Below are 24,616 nucleotides of genomic sequence, written 5' to 3'. Positions count from 1 at the left end.
ATTAATTGTCTTTGTTTTTAAAGGGAATTTTTGTTTTTTGCGAACTACAAACTTATTTGCAGCCATTATCGCAGCAGCGTAAAGTTTTGAAGCATTTTACGTTTTTTTTTATTATACAGCGAAAACAAAAAGCGAACTGCAAATATCTCTTATATTTGGGTTGCAAAACGTAACGGAAGCAAGTCCTCCCACAGTTTCAATCGTAGAAGCGTTGCCCATATTTCCGCTTTACAACTTTAGTAACGTCTGCATTAAAAGTGCGCTAGGGTATTCTCAATTGGGCAGCCATAACAGCGCATATTCAATGCACGACCCGGCAAGTCCTTTTATTACTCGATAGAGGGAGACTTAGAACAACTATTCCGCTCTTTGACGTAGGGTTACAACAAGGACAAAAAATGGTTTATTTAGATATTGTCGTGTTTATTGTGGTGGGACGTATGCAGCTCTACGCAATCCACAATCGCAAGCAGGTTTTTAAGGCTGTCAAAGTTTTGCAACCAAATACATCGTCAGTAACCCAACAAAGTAACACCTGACCTAAACCGTTTTTCTCTAAGTGCCTATAAATGAGTTCGTTTTTTGTCGAAATTATTAACAAGATTCGGAATTTCAGCCTAAGAAATGATCCAATGACTACAGGCAGTTTAACAGTTCCGAAGGTGCTGTCTAAGATGAATTTTTTGCTAATCACTGCAAATGTTGGGACCTTATTTGAAGATGTACGTAGTCCAAATTTATAATAGTAGCAATACATTTGTAATAATTCTTTAATGTTTTGAATTACACTTTATATTTTTACAGCCGGAAGGAATTCAAAAAGTTTGGCTTGATGAGTTGTTCAAGGTATGGTTATTAGTGTTGTATACTTTATACTTGTTGATTTTTACTAACCCATTGATTTATTTAATTTAATTTGTATTATACAGGTAGTAAAACATCAAAAGCCTAAGTTTATTGCAATACATTGTCAAGAAATTGGTGGCAAGGATTACAAGTCATCTATGGAACCTGTTAAGGATTTTTTCAAGTATGTGGATACATTTTGTATTAATTGTTTTTCTTTATGTGCAATATGTTACTACTAAAACTGTGAATAGTAATAAGTTTTGCAAATATTTTTATTTATTCTTTATGCAAACAAACACCAAAATTTATTAATATTTATAAATAAGAAGGTTAAAATACATGAAATACTTGCAACAAGTAATACTTTCTGTCAAATGTTATCTAATTAGTAGAATTTATTATTTTTAGTGAAAAGTTTAAAAATTTTTTTTTAACAACATAGGTTGTAATTATTTTTGAAAATGTGTAGAATTTAAACATTTATATTGCAGTAAACTTAGCAATGCAGATGAATTAAAAGAGTTTGTGGTAACTCGTGGTTACTTGGATGGTGATTTTGATGATGTTCATCAATATACTGTAAGTATGTTATTGCATTTGTAGTACAGTCAAATGCATTACATCATTATTCTTAAATTGACTTTTTTGTTTGCTGCACTATACACTGAGCTTCATGATTATTAGGATTTATTACTAGCTTACTCTTAAGTAGGGTTGGGCATTTGACCGGTCAAATACTCGTCAAATAGGTCAAATATTGGTCAAATACTATACACACTTTCAAAATGCAATTGAAGGTAAAAATCAACCTTGATTTTTACTTTAAATAAAATATATGAACGTTTTAGCTCAAGTACAATGGTTTTTAAAACTAAAACAATTATTTTTTAAACATTAATAATAATTTTTCCAAAACTATGACATCTTGCAAGCAACACTAGATATACCGTAGTAATTTTTACCACTACTTCAACCACTAAGTTAAGCCAACAAGTTTTTTAACAAAATTTAACAAGTAAATGTATCAGTACACAAAACATTTTTACGCCTCATCAGAACCTTTGTCACTATCTGAATTTCCGAAGTCATCACCAGTATCTGAATCAGGATCCACTGGAGACGAAGGATTCGGTTCTTCAAAATTCCTAAGTAGCCTGAGATTGTGGTATACCCCAACCAGTTTGCCAACCGTTGATGTTTTAAGTCTGTTGTGATTTTTTGTGTGGATCTTTCCCCAGACAGACCAGTTGCGTTCAGCACAAGCAGAAGAGCTTGCAAGTGAAAGTAGTATTTCAGCTACTTTACTCAAAATACAAGAAGGGGCAAGGCCTTTCCACCATGAGCTAGGTTTAAGGCGGTTTGCTTTGACTGACAAAATTGCATTCCACAATATTTTTCTGGCAAATATGCCACTTTTAGCTCTAAAATTTCCAATTTGTGCAATTACTTCATCATTGCATGAGCTTCCTTTAAAATTTGCAATAGAGGTAATCACATCACATGCTTCATCAAACTCTTCATCTGTAAGCTCCTGGCCTTGAAATCTCGGGTCAAGTAAGTATGCCGCATTGTGTGTCGGCATCACTACTTGATTTTTACGGAACAAAATTCTTGCCTTTACATTTTCCTCTTCTAAGCATCTTAATGAGCTGGAATGTACAGCCCCGTCAAAGTGTTTTTGGATAGTTGAAAACTCTTGTCTAACATCAGACAATGTAGTCACGTCACTTTCTAGTTTGTAAATAGAATCAGCAATTGGCTTAAGTAAATCTAAAAGTTTTGCATTTTTGGTCCAAAATACATCATTATCTAAAATATTATTCCGTATATCTTTGGGACATTCACTTGATACTTCATCTTCTACAATTGCAGATTGCAGGGCCTTTTTACAGGTTTGCAGATTTTGAATGCAGGTTATCATAGACGCCCAACGTGTATTACAAATTCTACTGAGTGTGGAAGAAATTGAGTGCTGCATTAACTGTCGTTTGAAGATTGCTGCTGGAACTTGCTTGTTTTTGAAAAATCTTACAATTTTATTGACACTTGAAGTTGGGATGACACTGTTGTAAAATTTTCGAGATCTTGTATAAAAAGTTGTAAAGTGTGTGCAGAACATCCATAACATTGGATATGTGGAATCTCTTCCTTTATTATGTGCCAAGCAGCTTTCATGTTTGCAGCATTGTCTGTTACAATAGACATAACCTTTTCAGAACCAATCTCATGTATAACATTTTTGAATTGATCTGCAATATATGCTGCTGTATGGCGATGTTCTGTAGTGTTTTGGAAAGAGTAAAAGATAGGGTTAGGTGTTGTAACCATGAAATTAATTATTCCCTCATTGCGCATGTTACTCCAGCCATCTGATACAATTGAGACAAATGCAGCTTCATGCAAAATATCCTGAACCTTTTTCTTTATTTTGTCTGCTTCCTCATCTAAAAACCGTCCAGATAACAGCTTGCGAGATAGCAAACTATACACTGGTCTTAGCTTTTCAAAAAACTCCTTTACATATGGATTTTCCACAATGTGAAATGGCATGTTACTTGCATACACTGCCCTTGCAAATGACTGGTCTAAATGCTGTTTTGATAGTGGTGTCATTCGGTCTACAAATCCTTTAATACTACTTTGATATGAAGCTGCAGTTGCAGAAGACACTGACATCTTATCACTTTCTTCTTCTTCAAATAAATTTACACTTATTTCATTGCTGCTAGTACTGACTATATCTTGTGTAGATCCTGGCTTTTCTGTTTGAAGTTGCATAATGGTTTCCTTCACACTAGTTGGACAGGAACTGCATTGTGACAGTAAATGTTTTACCATCCTGTCCACATGGGTTACATACTCTTTAGCACAAAACCTACACTGTGCTTTAACTTTGATGCCCCTTTTAATTGTGTTGTAAAATTTCCAAATAAAGGTCTTTGGCTTACCCATAACTTTAGCAATGACAAATTCTGTACAGATAAAAACACATTAATGCTCAGTATAATCAATAAGTTACAAGCATATTTCCTGTTAAAATTTACTCCTAAGCTACTGACAAAAGATGACTACACTGCAAAGCTATAAATCAAATCTAAAACTGCAAAACCAAGTATTCTATTACTTTCCTTCTATTCCTTTTATGACAAACACAATTCACCACCATTGTGATGTCACAGCAAAAGAAAGCCAGTGAATTTACACTGTATGGTGCAACTCATACTCGTAAACAGACTGGAAGACTCAAAAATATGAAATGCATTTATTCTACTCTAAACAAAATAAAATCACTTTTGCTATTAAAAACACTTTGTTATTACCACAAAACTTGTGTTTGCATTAGGTAAACACTACCATTTTATATTTAAATTATTTAAAAAAGTTACACTTGGGATTATTAAAAACTTCACAAAACAACCGCCGATAAAATTTACAACATTTGCTTCCGAAATGAGTATTTGACCGGTTAAATAAAGTGTGGTCAATTGACCGTATTTGACCAGTCAATTGACAGGCTTGCCAACCCTACTCTTAAGTAGTAGTTTTGAATCCGTGTGTTTGCAATGTTTTGACGTGTGCAAGATGGTTCATTACATTTTATATGTTTTTTAAATTTATGCATGTCCCATAAATATATATATATATATTATGATGCTGCGCGTATGGTATTTCAAATGTGTAAAATACACAGCCTGTTTAAACTAGATTTTTTACTCACCAATATGCACTAAACATGTGCTATTTTCAATCAATACAACATGCTTTACAGCAACCTCAATAAACTCACATGAGTTTTATCCATCTTATTCACATCGTAATTTTTTAGCTAAAGGCTGATAAATATGTAGTATAATCCCCCTATTAAGTAATAGATCAGCAACATTTATGCTATTGTATGAAGGTATACATGCCATATTATATTGGTCACATTTCTGAAAAAAAAAGCTAAATTAATAGCATAAAGCTTTCAACGTTTCGAAATTTGTGTATATTCATCTATTAATTTTAATGTAATGGGATTGACATTCTCAAGTTAATAAATTTTCCATCCATTATATTTGGTAAAAATTTTGATGATGTTTTTGTGGTGTAACTATAACACAAATGAGTGCCAGAGTTGGTTTGGCATTCAAGATTTGCCTGCAATGCAATAAAGAACTTCTTAATCCATTACTCAAGTCTTAATCAAGGGTCCCAAATGCGCAGGAGCTTTATGTGTTTTAGAATAAATGATTATCTCTTCCACTGCTTGACATGTTTTATATTCGTGGGACAATAACAAATCACTTATATTTCTATTAATCTGGATAAGTTAGATGGCCAACTAAGTTGTCGTCTCTGTAATCACTGAAACAGGAACAAAATTAAAACAATGTTATTAAGAAAAGTCATTCAACAGTTTGTTAAAGTTACAAAAAAGTATTGTATTTTAATATATGCCATGGCGATTTATTGCTTATTTGGATAAAACATTGTATTTCATGCTGAGAAAACCTTAAGTATATGCTAAAATTCTGCGTCGATATTGGAATTTAGAACATTGTTATGGCCTTGGTTGCTGTCCTCGGAATAATCTATGTGTTTTCATTTGACGCTCCCAAAGATTTATGTTTGAGACCTTTGCTATTAAAATTTGATGTAAAGTATAAATTTAATAAACTATGAACTTATAGATTGATTGTATCCATTTCTGAAATGTTAATTTTTCTTATATTCAGGCACTTGGAAACATGTACTTTGTCCATGAATCTGTTTCAGACGTTAAGCTATTTTCTTATGAAGGTAAGCAACTAAAAAATATCTGTTTTACAAGTGGGTAATTGTTTTATTTTAGAAAGAAGATCGTCTGTAAACATAAGGAAATGTCTTGTTTGTTTTAATGGAAGTGTATTTATTTAATCCCTTGTCAATGTCCCTAAATTTTTTTGTACGTTGAAGCTTAATATTTAGAAAGAGTGTATGTGAAATTTTAAATAATGCATGCCTGTCTTTTATTTACAGTTGATAAATTTCAAGAAGTTAAAGGGAAAGACATATTTTCTAAGAACATCACCCATCTTCCTTCAGTTAGGAAAGAAAAGTTTGAACAAGAATTTTTTCCTGACGTTAGTCTCCTACTTTTTTTTATTGTATTGCCATTCACTTGGTGTTTTGTGTCATGTTACTTCTGTGTTATTGTTTGTGTCAATTATGTTAAAAGGTAACAAGATCTCTACTCACATTAAAATTAAATGGCAAGGTCAAACATTTTGTGCTACTAAAACAGTGCAACTTCCCGCCTTTCTGCACATTTACTTAAATAGCATACTTATATAATATGCATTTCAAGAAAAATTATTTGTCCTATGTTTAAGGTTGTCAAAATTGATCAATATTTACCTGTCACAGAGCGAATGATAGCTACCTATTACCTTAACACTTCACTAGTGCATGATTTTTTTGTATCAGAAGAATTTGATTTTGGTGAGAGCACTCTGAGATGTCCCATGCTGTGTAATTCAATTCTCCTATAACTGTTAAACACGCTTGTAGCAATCACGTATGGCAACGGGGTGTTGTTCCATTTAAAATTAATCAATGAAAAAAAAAATAAATAAATAAATAAAGACTTTGTTGTTGCAGCAGCAAAAAAAGTAAACCTTGTTTTTATTTTCAGTGCAAATGGTCGAGAAAGGGTTATTGCCGCGTGAGATGGAAGATTTATGGAAAGTAAGTAAAGCAATGTTCGATTAATTTCATGCAGTACAATCTTCCTTAAAAAGATTTTAGTCTGATGTGATTTCTTCGAACCTGTGGTTATCTATATTTGGTATCAGATGTTAACATAAAACTGGCCAAATAGTAAAAAAAACTATAAACAATTACGAACTTTTTGCGAAAAAATTGCCTTGTTCACAAGCTAAAGGTATAATTTTGAAACAAGCAATTGTACAATGAATAGGGATTTTATTTTGCATAAAGGTTGATAGAGCAGCCAGAGAAGAAAATCATTGTGCACTACTTAAGATTAGCCATATTTTCACTTAGTTTGCGTTCTATTTACAAACTGAAAGTAAAATTTAAAACATTTTGTAGAGTTGTGGAGTTTGTGAATATTCACCTTTTTCATGATGATAGCAATCTGATCGCAATTAAGAGCAGTCCTTCGCCATACACTGCCTATAGGAAAAGAGCCTTGCGCTTTGTCTTAAAAAGGTAAGCCCTAAGTGACACTTAAATCACCGCAAAACTTATATGAAAATTATTGAGTGACATTTTGAAAGCAGCGTCTGTCGCCACGCTTAACTTATTTGTATTTATATGAAATTTTAGTTTTGCAAACACATTACTCTGTTCTAGATTACAAGATGAACATCCTTGCAAAGGGGGAATTTCTTTTGTGTTTGGTGACTTCAACTTTCGCCTGGACGTTAAGTCACTGGTGCAGGTTAGTTTTCAATCGTCAGTAGTTTCAAATTGTTTGGCACAATCAACTTCTATATAAAGCATTCGCACGAAGCCAAACTGCGTGTAAAACAAAATTCCAAATGTTCATTCGTTCAATGAGAAATTCCAGTATAAAAGATAGCTAAACCGCGTAAATTGTGCCATCAAACCACCATGTTTACAGCTGCACTTACACAACGCCTGATTTAACCATTACAAGGCCCACGCTTGTATTTTACTAAGAAATCTTTAAATAACAGCCTGATACACTTATAGGAATAAAATATCACGGTACGCATTAGTGGGAGAACGCTCCCCTGACCATTCATTGACGTACTATTGTGCGGCTATTTTAGAACCTGCCGCTAACTGACAAAGCTGGTTCGTTATGCAAGATGAACATTCAAATCTACATAACTTGATGTAATATATTTATGCCTTCATTTTACATAAAAGCTGATGTTGTGTTTGTGTTTTAGAAGCCACAGCGCAATTTATTTACAATAAAATTATGAAAGTTGTGTACGAATGGCATATGTAGCCTGTGTTTAACGCCGATGCTGGCCCATTTTCTTTAAACCTTTGAATATCATGTAATACAGTGTTGACTAGCTTATTTTAATTTGGCAAACTAAATAGATTGCAAAACCAACCGAAATCGACCAAAAGCACTTAATATTCGAGGCCCTTAAATGCACCAAAGACGAAAATAATTGACGTTTTCTATTCCTTAATCTTCCAATTTTTCAGTTTTACAGTCATCTTAAAAAAGTCTTTTGCCCCCTAAAAGTCCTGGGACAAACCCCCAAAATTATCTTGTATACTTTTACGCCTAAACAGCCTTTTAAGCATATGGAGATGATGTTGGATGGATTCCTGGTTTTGAGGTTTAAACCATGAATTGCCGATTTGAAACGCTAGGTCGCTTGGAAGCAATGTGTGTAGTATGTACCAACATTATTTTAACGACAGCTAAATACGAGATTTAAGAAAATCTTCGATATTTAGGAAAGTTTATAATGTTTTATCTGCATTGTTTCTAGTATCAATTTTCCTACTTTTGAACTTTAACTTTAAAAAGCGCAAGCAAATAAAAGTTTTACGGGACACTGCGACACACCTGGTATGGTCGTGTGCCGCAGATCACTGGTTGCAGAGCACTGATATAATTGAACTGTCAAATATCTCCGAAGTAACGTAACGCGTACGGTATTGAACAATGTAATTGGTTTTTTGACATGGCTGTATGTAAAACGACTAACTTGGTTATGCTAATGCATTAGCCCACGGCAATTATTGATCATCCAATCTAGACGAGTTACTTATTATGGCATTACGGCAACCTAAGTATAAAGCATTAAAATGTCACTTTGTAACGGATTACCGAAGTAAAACGACATGGTATTAAGCTTTGTGAAACTTTGTTTAGCTGGCCTGCATTTTGTTATGGGAGTTACTTATGTGACTATAATAGTTTCATGTTTTCTTTTCTGTTTTGTTGGCGGTATGACGTAGCACAAAATGCCAGAAACGTTTTTTAATACATTTTGACTAAAATACAAATCTCATTAAATTTGTTTCGACATCACAGTTGTTACAATTAATCTTCTAAAGGAAGTTTATTTTCATTAAAAAACGGATTTTTACTTCTATCCAGAATCACCTTAAATTTTTAATCATTTACTGTTCCCCGAAAACTGCAAGAAATAAAAATCGATAGCCCGTTTAACCATATTTTTAGTTTTGTAAGTTAATTACGTATATTAGCGTGTAAAAGCAGAATAACCAAGCTAAGCTAGTAATTCAAGTCAGACATTATTAAAAGATTTTAAAAGATATGCAGGGTGTCCATAAAGTCTCTTTACAATTTAAAAAATTATTAAAAAGTGAAATGACGAGTTATCGCAATGAGGTTTGTTTTATGTTAATCAGTATTTCATAAAGTTTTTATTGACACATTAAATACACTTCTAAACTTTTAATCAACATTTAATTAAAAATATCATTAGTTTATTTAATACACTTCTATATGGGCACCATTAGTTGCACGAAGTACATCTAAACAGTTAATTTAGAAATTTCGTCTGAAACAATAAATTTTAGTGTCAATAAACACTTTATGAAATACTGATTAACATAAAACAAACCTCATTGCGATATCTCATCATTTCATTTTTTAATACATTTTTTAAATTGTAAAGAGACTTTATGGGCACCCTGTATATCTATAAGTATATGGACACCCTGTATATCTATAAGTATTATATATAACACTGAGGTTGTCTTTGCTGGCAAAATGTGTCCTCTTTTGAGATATTTGTGCTATTACTGATCACGAATTAAGCTCGAAATTTATCTTGCAAGGGTCAAGGTACATCACACATTCAGTGTACATCACATATTTTTATTCCGTGCAGCATTGGCGTATATGGCTGATATTAAACTTTTACGTACTTCGCTTCATAACGCACTTAACGTGGATAAAAACCTGTTGAAGGAATTTCGACACTGTGGTGGCTTTTTACGAACATCGTCGAACTTCGTCAAACTTCGTCAAACAAGTTTATTTATAGACATTGTAATCTAAATTCTAAATACAATGTAGGTATGTCAAATTAACTTCAAAATTAGTTTTTTTATAGATATCTTGACTACTACTTAAGTAATAGTTTTATGTTCAAGCATAATAAAAAAGCAACACTCGCACGTTGTCTAATATTGCATAGCGGCCACACGATTCAGATTTAAATATTATTTTACCCATGGTGTCCCATCAATAACATGTTTTTAAACGAGTAACAAAAGTTGTGTGAAATTTACAATAACTATTTTTACGGGGTTAAATGCATACAGCCGAGCTAACTGTATGCACATCTAAGGCATTGTATATGAACAGCACTATATGGCACTCTCATCAATAAATTATTTCGCTCGTTTTGAGTGGCGTCGAGTCCCTCTAGGCTCGTCTCGCTAATTGCAAACCGCTGTCGCAAACTATCAATCGTTGTAAGATAATTATTAAAACAAACTTCAGTCGAAGAATTAAATAGAATAAAACTACAAAATAGCCGAACGCTATTTAAAAAAAAACGTTGTAAACCAACGTAATTTGTTTGTTTGATAGCATAACGTAAATATAAAACTATTTTTTGGTTGTTTTGCAAGTTAAAGATCTAATTTAATTTTCGCTTTATGTTGTTTAACTACCGTAGTTAAAAATTTAGCATAGCTTAAAAATAGGCACGTTGAAGAATAGGGGAATTCAATCTCCAAATACATGACATTTTTTGCGAATGTTTATTAATAAAAATTGTAATTTTTGTAATAGTTTTTGTTTATCGTTTTGCAAAAGGAGGTCTGAATTACAGTTTTATGGTTTGTACTTAGTTTTGAACTATATTATTGCTTAATACTGAAATAAGTTACATTATTTTAAAGAAATTTTTAGTTAGCTAATTCCCGTTTGTTTTTAGTTTTAAGTTATATGTAACACCGAAATTGCATGTAATATAAACAAAAATATGCTAAAACCCATACTGACTGTCCAACCATAATGCGGTAGTATTAAATGACCAGGCCAGGTAACGCTTAACAGCGCTTTAAATACAAATAACGCTATAAAATTTGAGCTATTAGTAATATTATTTGCAAACTATATTTTCACGGGTGTGATGCTGACAATTTTTTTTTTACTTTAGTACTAACGAAACGCAGCGATATAACATGATACCCGGATAAACCAGACTATATCAAATCGTCATTTATTTGTAAGTCGTAAACAAAGTCACACTGACAAAGTAGATTGTTCAACTTTATGCGAAAGACAGATGTGGAAAACTTGACGTATTTAAATAGAAACTTCCCGTTAGTCGATAGCAAAACGCCGGGAATATGACCGGACTAAATTCAATTTGACATGAAAAAATGTAACCAAGATCTGTTTAACGTTCAGAAACTTTGTCCCGACTCCAAGCAGCAAGTTGTGCGCTCCAACGACGAGGTTAGTCGTCTACTCTACAGAAGCCCGGAAAAGATCGAAGATGTCGACGACCTGAAGAGCAGTGACCACAAGGTTGACAAGTCGTTGGTGAGTAACGGCGGAGACGACAGGAGTGCGAACAATAACAACAGCGATGACGTCATCGTAAAGATAGAGAAAAAGCTATTCAAGGTTGAGAAGTCGCTGCTGTTGCCCGACTCCAGTCACGAGCAGGTAAGTTAAGCACTTTTTTCATTTTTTGGGGAAATTTGAGAAGTTGTGCAATAAGAATAGCTGATTTATTCACAATTACCATCGGCTAAAGTCATGTCGTTTTAATTTATTACATATTACTATCGCTTAATAGATTTTTGTCGTCAATAAAACTTTTTCTCTACTTTGCATATTCAGCCATTCGTTCAATAATATTGAAGGCTTCTTTCGCATGGTTAACTTTTAAATCGATTCTTTTATTAGTTACGGCTCTTCGACATGGAACCCGGTGATACAAACAGCGAACTCAAAGAATTTGACATCTCGTTTCCACCTACGTAAGTTTTCTTTGTGTAATACGGAAGTGTTTAAAATTAAAAAGTATACAGTTGCATTTATTATATAATCACAAAACAGTCACCTTTAGGATTTAGCCAATTTTTTGGAATTTTTATTGTCAATTTTAACGTGGCTTATTTTTGACTGAACGTATATCGAATTATGTCACCAAATTACTACGAAACCTTTCTTCCCTTTTAAGTGACTATTGTCTTAATGGCTGTTTAATCGCGTTTTAAAACCGTGGATAATGTCAGAAAGGTAATTAGGTTGGGCCCATAATTACCTCTCGTTTATTCCTTGAAATTGAAAAGCCATTCATTTCAGCATAAATTGTTAATGAGATACATTTGTTTTACTTTATTTTGTGCCACGACGTTAAATTGGCTATACATAGCATCTTCTCCATTTTATAACTAACAATATGTTTATTGAAAGCCCCACTGTCTGGTATTGTGTTACGCTTGATTTATGTCATTAAAAACTCACTGATGGGCTTGCCGCTGTTCCACAGTTATCCCTTTTCCGAAGACGTTTCAGACAGCAGCACGTATATGACCACTAGGTGTCCTTCATGGTGCGACCGGATCCTGCTGACCCGACAATCTTGGGAATGGATTCACTCACAGGTAACACACTAATGCAGTTTTTACTCCCACAACAAATATTTGTCCGCCATTCGGTCTGTCGGTCGATCTGTTCGCGTGACTTGATAGGAAAAGTGAAACAGGAGTCAGGTTAGCCGAAAGCGAGCGCTCCCACATTACTCCAAATGGTTACTAACTTCTAGCCAGACAAGCAGAAGAAGGATGATGTGCTCTGAAATTGACTTTTCTGTTGTAGTAAATGTGACGTGCTTAGCCGAGCGCACGATAGCCGACAAATTGCCACGTCACTGTTTTGTTCAAACAGCGTAACATTACAGACAGGGCTACCATCTGCTCAGACCAAAAAATAAGCACGCTACTTAAAAAAAGAAGCACGTTACTGAAGACCAGGGCGAGATTCAGGATTGCGAGGGTGAAATCCACGCTTTCAGGAATAACGTCATAAAATAAAACAAAATTAAAAAACACCTACTTTTGTATTCGCAAAACGTAGCTAAATCGCGCGAAGCACAAAAAAATGCGTTTATTTGCTTGAAATTGGCAAGTTTACCACCCTTATTTAATGCAAGCTTTGTTAACTTACTGGCGTCAGAGCGCACATGTACAACTTTTAAAACATTTGTTTGCTATATCTGGGTCAAAAAACCTGGTAAATACAAATAATTAAAGTCTCTCACTCCTCCGTCAATGTAAAAGAATTGTTAAAGAACACTTTTTGAAACTAAAATAAGGCAAACTAAGCACAAACTTCTAAAATAAGCACGTTTCTTAGAAATAAGCACGGTATGGCAACCTTGATTATAGATGACACTCCGTTAACCTCCTTAAACCAAATTAGCGAACATGCTTTGTATCGATTGAGTACTTTTCATTTTTTTGTGAAACACGTGGCTACAAGTTTTAGCGCCCAACTACGATGTTTACGCTCTTAGGTTTTGCGTCGTTGTTTTGGCACGAAAACGTTTATATACATACGAGAGAGCCCCATAATAGTGCGTGCGTGAAAAAGCCACAGGAAGCGGCCATCACTGTCATGTTTTCTGCTAAAAAGTGGCTCTTCCTTTTCATCACAGTGGTTGGAATGGTTTTAGCCGAGCTCACATTAAACTGAATGTCGCGGCAGCCGCGTTTCACCGTTGATGCTTGTCCGATTGTAGCGGATGTGACGCTCGGTGTTCATTTGTTCGTTTTGTGGTGTTAGTTGCACTGCTCTATGGCTGCTTGCCTATCCACGCAGAAGCCCTGTCTTTACGCGCGTGTTTGGCCTGGCGTGTTGTCATGCGGTTATGAATAGGCTGGTCGCTGATGGCGCACATTAAGTTATTTGACGTTTACGGCTGAATGTAATTGCCATGCATGTTAAGAGTGTTCTGTTTTGGACTGTGGTTACGCAAGCAAACATACAAGTAGTCTGGAATGCACACTTTCCATAAGAAAATTGAAGTGGCATTTACCTATCGTTTTGATATCGTTTTGACATAATGTCAAGTTATGTTAGAGCTTATCAAACCGTGCGTCACGACGACCTGGTGCGTCGTTTTAATATTTCGAAGACGTCGCACGTATGCTGACAGATTGTTAACTCCTAACTTGTGAGTTCAAACTCGCTTGTTGCCTAATAAACTAAGCAATTATTTCATCATAAACCCAATTGGTCAATAAACCTAGAAAGTAGTTTCCTCGACATTTTAACGCTCTATCTACGCGCCAAACTAAATTTGTTAAGAAAAACAACTTTCAAATTATGTATTTTTGTAACTAAAGTTGGAAAAAACAGGGGCGCATCAGGGGTGCAAGGCCGTGCGTGTCATGACTTTTTTATTTTACTTTTAGGTATTTCTTCAATAAGTTTACATCTGATTTAAAATGTGACTGTGCCCAAATGTTTTTGTTTGGTTAAATAGCCGTATAAATCTTGGACGTACTGTATGATTGTATCAGTTGAAAAAAAATAATCAATTTTGAATACCTTATTACACCCTCTTGTTTTGTGCATTTGTTTAGAAGGATAGTGGAAACGCTACTTACGACACCATCGGTAAGTCAGTTTGCATGGGCGACCATAAACCAGTGTACCTGGCCTTTTCCACCGATCTCACGTCGCCGATGCCCGATCAGCAAACTCCTTCCAATCCCGCAACCCCCGTAACTGGCGATAATTAAAACGCACACAGTGCGGCTACAGACTCAAAAGATAACTATTATCCTATTTTTACTGCTGATTTCATTTGATTTTCCCCAATAAAGCGCTGCTTTGTTTTCAGATATATATTCATCTTTGCAAAACTAACAAATAGTTAATAGATTTCTTATGAGAATTTATTTTTAGTTATTTGCTTCCCTCTGTAAAAATGCTACCTCTATGAACTAAACTTGCCCCGGCTATTGCTGCTTCAACGTTCCTTCAACGTTGTAATATTAGAAATCATTAATTTTTTGTTTGTTTTACCGGTTACTCATATTTGTTTGTCACTTCGATTGTCTACCTAATAAACTGCCAGGACATATCGATAAACGTACCCACAACTACTAACCGCGCTAACATTTTATTGTTTGAACAGTCTGGCTTTATGCTATTATTGTGCTGATCGCCTGAATTGTCGTTGTACGCAACTATGCTGCTCCGGTACCAAGTGCGCTATTGTTTTGTTTTGCACTAAATTTCCTTGAACGGCTCACTAAAAGTGATGTCATTTCAAAATGGTACTTTGCGCAAATACAAAACATAGGCATGAAACCAGAAATATCTTCACCCTGGAACGTTGCAGGGCGATCACATTTGTAGTATTGTAGCATGTTCTTTTGATCAACTATTTTCATACACAAAGAGCCCAAACGAAAAACGTGTTTAGTGTGTATGATGATTTTTAAATCAAGACCTTTTTGCATTTAAATGTATATTACTGGTCTATGTCCCTGTCTTCGTTTAAGCCGTTGACCGCGTATAGATAACATAGCATAAAATGCTTCTGCTATGGGCAATGCAAAGTTTATTTGTTCAATAACAATTGCACACATGTTTTTAAACAGCGACAAAACCCCTCTAAAAACGTGTGCAATAATTCGCTTTGATAAAAAAGCTAGATTAGAAAAAATGTTTTATCTTATCTGCCCTTCTTTGCACTTTAAAAAAATATTTTTGTGTTTTTCTAAATTTTTATTTTACAGTTTTAATCCAACGCAATCCTTTCAATTTGTATTTTTAAAATATGGGTTTTAATTAGAAGTTGTCGTTTTCACGGTGCAGTAATTTGTTTAAATTTTAACTATTTTCCAAATGTTGTAAAAGCGTTTAATTCTAAGATGTGCTTACGTTTAAAACTGTTTTAAATATAAAATATAATTTGTTTTCTGTTTTTAACTGTCGACAGTGGGTAATAGCTTCGTTATATTGCATTAATGCCGATCTACTGCATTCGCTTAATTAATAGAAGGGTATCTAGGTATACTAATATACATTTGCCTGGAACAGAAATTAGGTACTACCTCCCTTAAACCAAACCGTTAGTGGCGTATATCTTTCGGAGTTTTGGCAATGTTATTCTGATCCATCCTGTGTGAATATTTTAGCAATTACATTTTTCAACCAGTTGGACTCCTGAACAGATTACCCGGACGACAGTATTTTTTTGCATTCGTCCATTCGAGATTTATATTGCGCAACGTATAATGTATTTTGGTAAAATATGCTAACACTTTGTTAAAACCAGTTATAATTTTCTAACAAAATGCTTTTTACGAAAAAATTGTAAATGTACATACTTAACACCGAGCGGTGTTTGTTGACTGCCGCATACCGCACCCCTGTATTCTGTGTAATATGTTATTTAGAGCATCAAGTATTTGTGTTTAACGACGTGTTTCTGGTTTAAATTTATGGTTTTGCGTCTAACTCCGGTGCAATTATTATTGCGGCGCAAATATAAAACGACAACAATTTGATACTGATTTGTACGTTTCTTTTTATTGCTCACATTCCGACGATTTATTTAATTAAATGGCAGCTTGAAGGCTTTACATTTGCTAGAAATGTTTAAAAATATTTGTCTTTACTTTGCTTGTATACCTTTTTATAGCATGCTTAGATATTTAAAACGTATTATTTTCCTCGATTTGTAATTTAGGTTAAAGTTTTACGTTTAAAAAACGTTTGTTTGTAATGTTTTTTGCTGTAAAGCCCTTCCTTTATAGATAGTTTACAAGCACAGTTGTGTTATGATTGTTGAAAAATGGCATTTTAAGGCTTCAACGTTTTTTGGCAAAAATACTTTGTATTGTAGGCTACGCTTCCGTTAAATACAACATAACCTGTATCTTGATACAATAACACAATTGAGTAGCAAATAAAGCACATTAAAACGAACGTCAGGTTTGGAAGCGAGAGGGGTTACCAGGCCATGGATTTGGACCCCAAACTAACTTTGACCGACTGTAACTATGCAAATACAAAAGTTTTTCACGCTTCGCACAAATTTCTATCCTTTTTTACTACATTTGCCTTTAAGAAATCAGCTTAGCCCAAATATGGTCTTATGCATATTATGTTGCACTGTAGGGGAAGGTTGCCCGTGATGGCATTTCTTAACGTATTTTATGGATAGTGAAACCGTGTAAAATGTTTTACGTCATACATCAAAAATTTAAAACTAACCATATTAAAATTTGTTAGTTAAAAACTTTTAAACTAACAAAATGTTAGCTTCTTGGCACTTTGATATTAATCGCCAAGACCCGACTCAGGCAACGTCCCATCTAGGGCAACCTTCCCCTACAAAGTGCAAATTCTACTAAATTAGTCTACAAATGCCGTTATTCCAAATAACATGCGTTAAAAGAGAAAATGTTTAATATAAAAGGAAACCTGATGCAAAAGAACATGGTTTAATGATGACATTTAACAAGGCATTGTCGGCAAACAAGTTGTGAGGGCATTGACTATTGGGCTGCCCAGAAGCCATAATATAAGGAGTACACTTCGTTTACCTTGGTAAACACTTTAGAGAGTATTATACGAAATTGGCCGTTTGCGAAGGCAGATGCATTAAACTGGATTAATTTTGCGTAAAATATATTTCCAGAGACCGGAGTCGAGCTGGTTCTAGCCTATATAGTCACATATGAAAGGTGTAATAAAAACTTTCAAAAAGCGCAATAGTTTTATGGTTTATTTAAGTTTAAGTTGGCTAAAATATTCGTGTAGAGCGGGTGAAACACACAGCCAATACGCAAATTGTTTGTCGTAGTCCCATAAAACCCTCCACCCTGTATCCGACCCTGCCTCCAATTAAACGCAAAGACATTTGCCATCCACCAATATTAGGCTAGCAGAAGGATTGTAATAATATAAGATTGTAGTAATATATCAACTCATCTCGATCGTTCCTTGGGTCTATCGAATCCCGATTACCATTAGTAGCCTACAAGCACTGTAGGCTACATGTTACCGAAATAACCTGCAGCGTTTTCGCATGACTAAGGTTCTTATTTGACATCCTTATTTGTTGGCTAATGTTGTGTCTTATTGCGTAATGCTTTACGTTGATCCACTTACCAAAGCGTCAACTGTTGGACAGTTTAAATCTGTTCTTCGTTAATATAAGAAATGTGATATAAGATGCATTTACGGTTTCCATTTAGTATTGTAAGGTAGTCGTGGCCAACGGAAATTGTATGATTTGTAGCGATTTGAGTAAAAGCCCTTAAGTGGGTTAAAAGTAGACGATGTATAGTTAACTTTAACGTAAAACGGTCTCTTGTCTGTATTTATGTGATACTAGAAAGACAGAAATTCAGCTTTGTCCAGGTGTAATACAGTATATACCCATTTAATTGGTGAAGACTACTGGCGTTGTACCAGCAGTGTAAAGTAAATATAATTAAACAAAGCTTTATACCATGTCCATTGTCTGTGAATATTTGCTAGATGGGTGAATAGACTATGTTTATGAAAATGTGGCAACTCACATGTAACCAAAAGTAAACTTACAGATAGCGCAGTACAACATCTTCGCCAGAGGGCTAAATAATGCAAAAGTATAACTGTTTTACTCATGCTCTAACTTCATTTTCCGTGGAACTACACGTTCGGTAAATAAAAAATGTATAGCAAATGATGTGTTTTAGCCCATTGTAAAACATAAAATGCGCTAGTTGTCCCTTCGTGAAAATAACTTCTTCCAAAGGAATAAGTCTCTTTTGAGACGGCGCTCTCTCGCATATTTCCCTGTATTTTTTTGTAGCGAAAGGAAAAACACAATAAGATCTATAATGCAACAATATCTAAAGGAGAATTATCTAAAATACTATTGCATTACGACCAGTGTTCCCTCAAAGAAAAAAAAAAAAAAAATTTCTACTGCGCAAATATTTTTTTCGCAGAAATGTTTTAAGGCTGCGTTGTCAGCGGCCCGCGCCAGTTCAATGTTTCTTTGTATTGGAGCAAGTTGGGAAAATTTGTGACGTCATGAAAAGTGCAACCGAGCTAATATATGTTCAGGAATATGGCAACAAAGCGGTTGCGCGAAAAAATATCCCAATATTTGGGTTAAATTGACAAAATGTCTAGTTTTAAACAAAATTGTTGCGTGATGCCTTTAGCGTACAATCAAAAATCACGAACTATTCACTCATTTGCATTTATCAAGTGTATCTGCACAAAAATCACGAAAAATTTTCGGATGTGTTAAAAATTTACGTCCTATATATGTGTTTATGTATCATGATCTCGAATTTTTGTCAAACAATCCACTGATTTGTTCAGCACTTTTCTAACTTATTTTTGGATTTAATTTATTCACTTGCTTTTAGCTACAAACATCAACAAAAAATGGCTAATGGGGAATGCTTAAACTGTTGTGGCAAGAAACTGAAGATATTTTAGTTTTAATTTGAGAATGATATAAGTCCGCAAAAGCAAATGTTACTGTGCAATTTGTGGTGTGGCTGCGTAATTGCGCAGTTGCGCACCTTAGAGGGAACACTTATTACGACCAATGACATATTACCGTCAAATACGCAATATAACCACTACAGAATATGATTTAAAATCATCTAAATAAAACCTAAACCTGTCGGAATTTATCAATAAAATAAAACCTAAATGGACAAAATAACGCCTGTAAATGTTTGGGGGGGGGGGGGGGATGTGACGATCGGGGGCCTTCCGTCTGGCACCAGCCTTTGTGGGGTCGACGTTTGGGTGTCTTAATTTTAACAGCGCCTTTGGGGTGCCACTGTTTCGGCACCGGATTATTCGCCCCTGCTTGGGGAAAGGGGAAGGATAATTAGGTTGAGATAGAAATTGGGTTAGGCTAGAAATTATTAGGGTATAGTTATAATGATAAATGGAGTTAAGTAAAATGTGTAGGTATAGGCCCTTTTCTGGTCGTTTAGGTCTTATTCCGACGGGTTTATGTCTTATTTCTATTTAGACAGTATTAGGCCTACGACTTTTAGGTATTAGTCCAATTTGATCTTATTCCGAAATGTCTTCGTTGATCACCGTATGTTCTGACAAGCTAAATACGGTGTTTTAGTAGCCTAGTTCATTAAGGTCATTGTTTTTACTTGACTAATATACTTGACGTATAAGCTTTCTGTGGAAAAATATTTTAATTAAGTCATTTGGTCAATTTTATTTGTCTTTAGCATGAACTATATTTACGTAAAATTGGGTTGTTTACGCCAATTATTAAACGTAAAAATGCAAATTTGCTTTTTTTCGATTTTGATGTTTGTCAGGCGATATATTCTTCAGAAATAAAAATTGCTTGATCAAGTTATGCAACAACGACGTACTTGCTTGTGGTGAGATTCCAACCTCCAGCCCATGTTCACTTTTAGAAATTTAATTATCATGACAACTGGTTTCTCAAAATGCAGTCATACGAAATATCAATACGATTTGCGAGGTAGCGGACCACATAATTTTTATTGTTGGGCCGGATCCGGCAAGCGGCCCTAGATTTCCCGACCCCTGATCCATTTCTAATCCTCGCAAGGGACGGGTCGGGCAATTTCGCATATGTATATCGCAGAATGTCATTTACAAGGCCGCATCAATACTTTTCATTCAATCTACCACGTAAAAAATATGTTTTTTCTTTCAGATGCAAGATACGAATGTTATTACTCGATATTATGCTCACACTTGACATATGATATTACTGATAATATTTTAGGATTTGGCGCATCGTATTAGTGTGCAACAATGATAGCTGCAAAACTGAACTTTGTTATAGTTTGCTTCACCTTGTGTCTTTTTAAGACAAAAGGCAATACTACTTGGAGTAATTGGGAATTATCCGACAGTACATGGAAACGTACAAAAAATTGCGAAAAAGAATTTGACTGCATACATAGCGAACAAACTCAATTAGGCTGCCTGGGGGCCTGTATTAATATTTCAAGTACTGTTTCTCATTTTAATGGGTAAGTACTTCGTTTTATACATTGCGTTTGTTTTATAAAAATATAGGCCTATTATATTTATAACACCTATTTTATAAACGATTTAAAATAAACCACATAATTTTAGGCTATACAGTAGTTAGATTTAACCAGTTCTCGGAAGTGAGAGAACCGATTGTTAACTATAAAATAGTGGTTCTTAACCTTTTTTTAGTCGCGCCCCCTTTGGTAATTTTCCTATGCTTTTGCATGTCCAGAAAACATGCAATGGCACTCAAAGAGACTTTGTGCTAAAAAAAGCGAAATTTTTTTGCAGTTTTAATGTTAAAGGGAGTTTGTGCAAATGTAGGAGTGGTGCCCAACCCAAACGAAACAATTAAAATCACTGCAAAAAAATTAAATATTAAAGTAGGGATCGCGCCCCCCCTAAGAACCCCCCCGGTTAAGAACCGCTGTTGTAGAAGGAATCCTATCACTGACATCATGCAAATATATAGAAAAAAGTGTTTTAAGGGAGTCAACTCGGTTTACCATCTTTAAATTTAATGTTATGGTTCATCAAAAAGACTTTTTATTCTGTAGGTTTAGCACCTGCGGTGGGTTTTGTCACAAGGGAATCCATTCTCGTTCAATTGCGTGCAACAATAAGTCGTGCGTAGTACATCAGGCCAAGCGATGCACCAACGAAAAGTATTGTTTGGGAGGGCATTGGGAAAGCTGGACAGATTACAACGTCATCGGAAATAAATGCGACAATTTAGATAATGTTTACCTTCAAATCCGTCACTGCACTTTAAACAACGTCGAAACCTGTGATAATGCAAGTGGAGGAGCACCTTTTCAGGTGGAGTTTCGAAATTGCAACGCACTCACCACTCGACCTTCTTCAACTGTTAGTTTAACCACTTTAAAACGCCTTACGACAACTACAGCCATGAAACCAAAGAAAACGTGCGAGGTTCAATACTGTCTGACATGGAGTTCGTGGAAGCGTTGGTCTTCATGTTACTCAACAACTAACAAAAGACAAAGAACGCGTGTATGTATGTCTTTCAAAAACTCTTGCATCGCGCAAGTTATAACACAAGCTGAGTTGGATTCTTGTTTGACAGTTACTAATCCAGAGAGAAGCGGGAACCTCAACCAACAATTGGTTTTAATCTTGTCTTTAACTATGGCTGGTGTTGTTCTGCTGACAGTTGCTTCTTTTATCGCCGTAAAGTGCTACAAACGCCGTCGCAACGCCACAAAGCAAATAGGAAACGATGCAAACGTTGCGTTCAGTTCGCTTCCCAGTCCTACATATCAGTGCCCAATCGACACTGTACATACTGCGAGAGTCGTTATGACGGGTGACAGCATTTATGCGAGCATCAACTGAATTTAAAACGATCGCAGATGCTGATATTGAATGTAAACGAGTTCGACGAGTGTTAAGTTTACTTTTGTATTCAAAACGACAATTTAATTAAATAGGCGTTATTTATGATAATAAAAACTTAGGCTGCTTCCGTGTAATCTCAAGAGTCTAAATTACAACTATCAGAAATACCGCAACTCTTAATTTTGTTATCAGCCTATATAGATAAAAATACATAATGCTGTAGTATACGTAGCTGCTTGATTTCATTTTTTTGTAACTTGTTTGTATAACCATCACGAATAGTGTAAAAGTTGATTTATTGAATTCTCGCAGTAAATAATATTCTTCAACTTATCACATGTGGCTAATGTTCAAGTAGTGTTGTTGCAGTACGTATATTACTTTAAGCCGACATCTGCCCATCGCAAACATTAAATTGGCAACTAAGTGCATATCTTAACAACATCGAGCTTTCGCCCTTATCTAACCATTCATCGGTCACTTCAAACGTGGCAGACAGCATCCCAAAACCTCGAAGTTTCCATCCGTTAAGCGATGCAATCGGATTGTTGGCGAAGCACAATTCAATTGCTTTTTGGTATTTCTGTTTTGCACATTCTCAACACACATAATCGCATATATACCTAATATTATGTGAATATGATTGACTATACTCCTGGTCATTTAAACGACTACGAGGCAAAATCAAAACGAAAAAATAAAAAAATAAAAAAAAATAAATAAAAAATAAAAAAAATACGATTTTTTTTAATGCGAAATTAAGTTTTATATTTTATTTAGGAGTTAAACAAAGCGTATCTTAATAGCTGAATACATTACTCCAAACATTTATCGTATAAATGTGTGTGAGTGTAACTCAAACATGGCAAAAAGTAAGGTCGCACTTTTGAAAAACTATAGTTTAACCTAAATACGCAAAATATTTAAAAATTTTCCCCACTTTTCTGTGTTGCGTTGCAGTTAATTTACTGCTTACAATGAGTACATGTTTAGAGACATATTTAGCTTGGCTTTTTGTATTATACAAGTAAACTGCACGCAGACGCTGTATCTTCCACCGTACTTTAAATTTAAAATGGAACGGGTGTTCGGTAAAGAAGGTCATAAAACTGTCGCGTGAATTTATTGCCGGTTTCCCGGAATCTCGTTCGCACGTGTGTGTGGCTTGCCATAGTCGCTTTCTTGCCGGCGTGAATTCCCGCTGTCTGATTATTTGTTCCTTTCTACTATGGGCGCCGTCATAATTCGTTTAGTTTGCATAATTGATTTGCCCCGAGAACCAATAATGGAATCAAGGCGCCTCGTTTTTTTCACGATTGCTTCATTATTCATCATTATCCGGCGCGTATTCGGGGCCGTCTTACAAATTTATTTTTATTCGCCTCTTGAGCCCTTCTGGCTTGCTGCGGCGACGCACCCGGCAGAGCCGACCTAGACGCTTAGCAACATTGAGCGGCGGCAAGTGGCCCTCGCTAAAAACGTTTCAAGCCAGAAACAGGGACCGCAACCCTGATCAATACCCTGTAACAGCATCATGAGTGCATTTTCGGCATCCATTACTTCAATTAAAACCGTGTACGGGGGCCCGCGGCTATCTATCACATTGGAGATCCGCGTATCGATTGCATTTAAGAAACAACGGGAAACTTTCTAATACGATTAAGCGTGAGCGCCGCGCGAGCTTTGCCTACCTTAAGTCAGGACCTTTAACGGAATTTTCTACAATTAGTATCCGAAGAAATCGTTCAAGTCAAAAGCTTTTTACATTACCTGTCAAACACCAAGCGTAACAATATTAAAACTGGAAGTATCGGATTTGTTTGCAATGATATTTGGTATAGCATTAATGGCAAATATTAGGGAATTATGGTGGCAACTCTTTTTAAGTAGTTAATAGTTAAAACATATATCAAAAAAGTAGCCAACATTTTTTTTAAACTGCAATCGTTAAGCTGTTAGATTTTGGAGGATTGCAGTTGTTTTTTTGTTTCTGATCACGACATTATTTAGAAAAATACGTAACAAGTTTGTCAATGTTTTGTTATATTTTATGTTGCACAAACATGCGAACGCATATACAGACGACACAACATAAATTAGGAAAAATATGGCGGTTACGTTTATGATTTTAAAAACAAAGTTTGAATTAGTAATTTCTCACAACAACGATTCCACTGCAAATTATTTGTTGGTCAAATTACTTTCTTAAATACCAACTATTGATTTGCTTTTGAAAAAAGTTGACAACGTGGGTTACGAGTTCGGGGTAAGCGTTTAACGTGGTCATCTTGGACGAAAGATTTATTCATTGACCAATGAAAACAAAGTGTTTGTGTTATGGTAACCCAATGCTACTTTTTTCCTCGTCTTGTTTTGTTTGTTTTGTTTCGATAAATAAACGTGTATTCG

The 24,616-nt window shown here is 35.0% G+C and overlaps 1 protein-coding gene across 1 annotated transcript; it reads left to right on the top strand.

Annotated features, from left to right (window-relative positions):
- The first annotated feature begins 200 nt into the window (after positions 1-200).
- LOC146164132 (inositol polyphosphate-5-phosphatase A-like) lies at positions 201-16,356 on the top strand. Its single transcript, XM_083381363.1, has 13 exons — positions 201-722; positions 805-846; positions 930-1,030; positions 1,341-1,428; positions 5,568-5,631; positions 5,851-5,954; positions 6,506-6,558; positions 6,925-7,044; positions 7,189-7,276; positions 11,228-11,488; positions 11,732-11,805; positions 12,321-12,435; positions 14,419-16,356. Exons 1-13 carry the CDS (start codon positions 570-572, stop codon positions 14,575-14,577), a joined length of 1,422 nt encoding a protein of 473 aa, XP_083237489.1. The 5' UTR covers positions 201-569; the 3' UTR covers positions 14,578-16,356.
- The last annotated feature ends 8,260 nt before the right edge of the window (positions 16,357-24,616 follow it).

Source organism: Ascidiella aspersa, chromosome 2 (assembly GCF_963924565.1).
Source record: "Ascidiella aspersa chromosome 2, kaAscAspe10.2, whole genome shotgun sequence".
NCBI lineage: Eukaryota > Metazoa > Chordata > Ascidiacea > Phlebobranchia > Ascidiidae > Ascidiella > Ascidiella aspersa.
The sequence above is the reverse complement of the archived record's forward strand: the minus strand, read 5'-3'. Positions and strand labels throughout refer to the sequence as shown.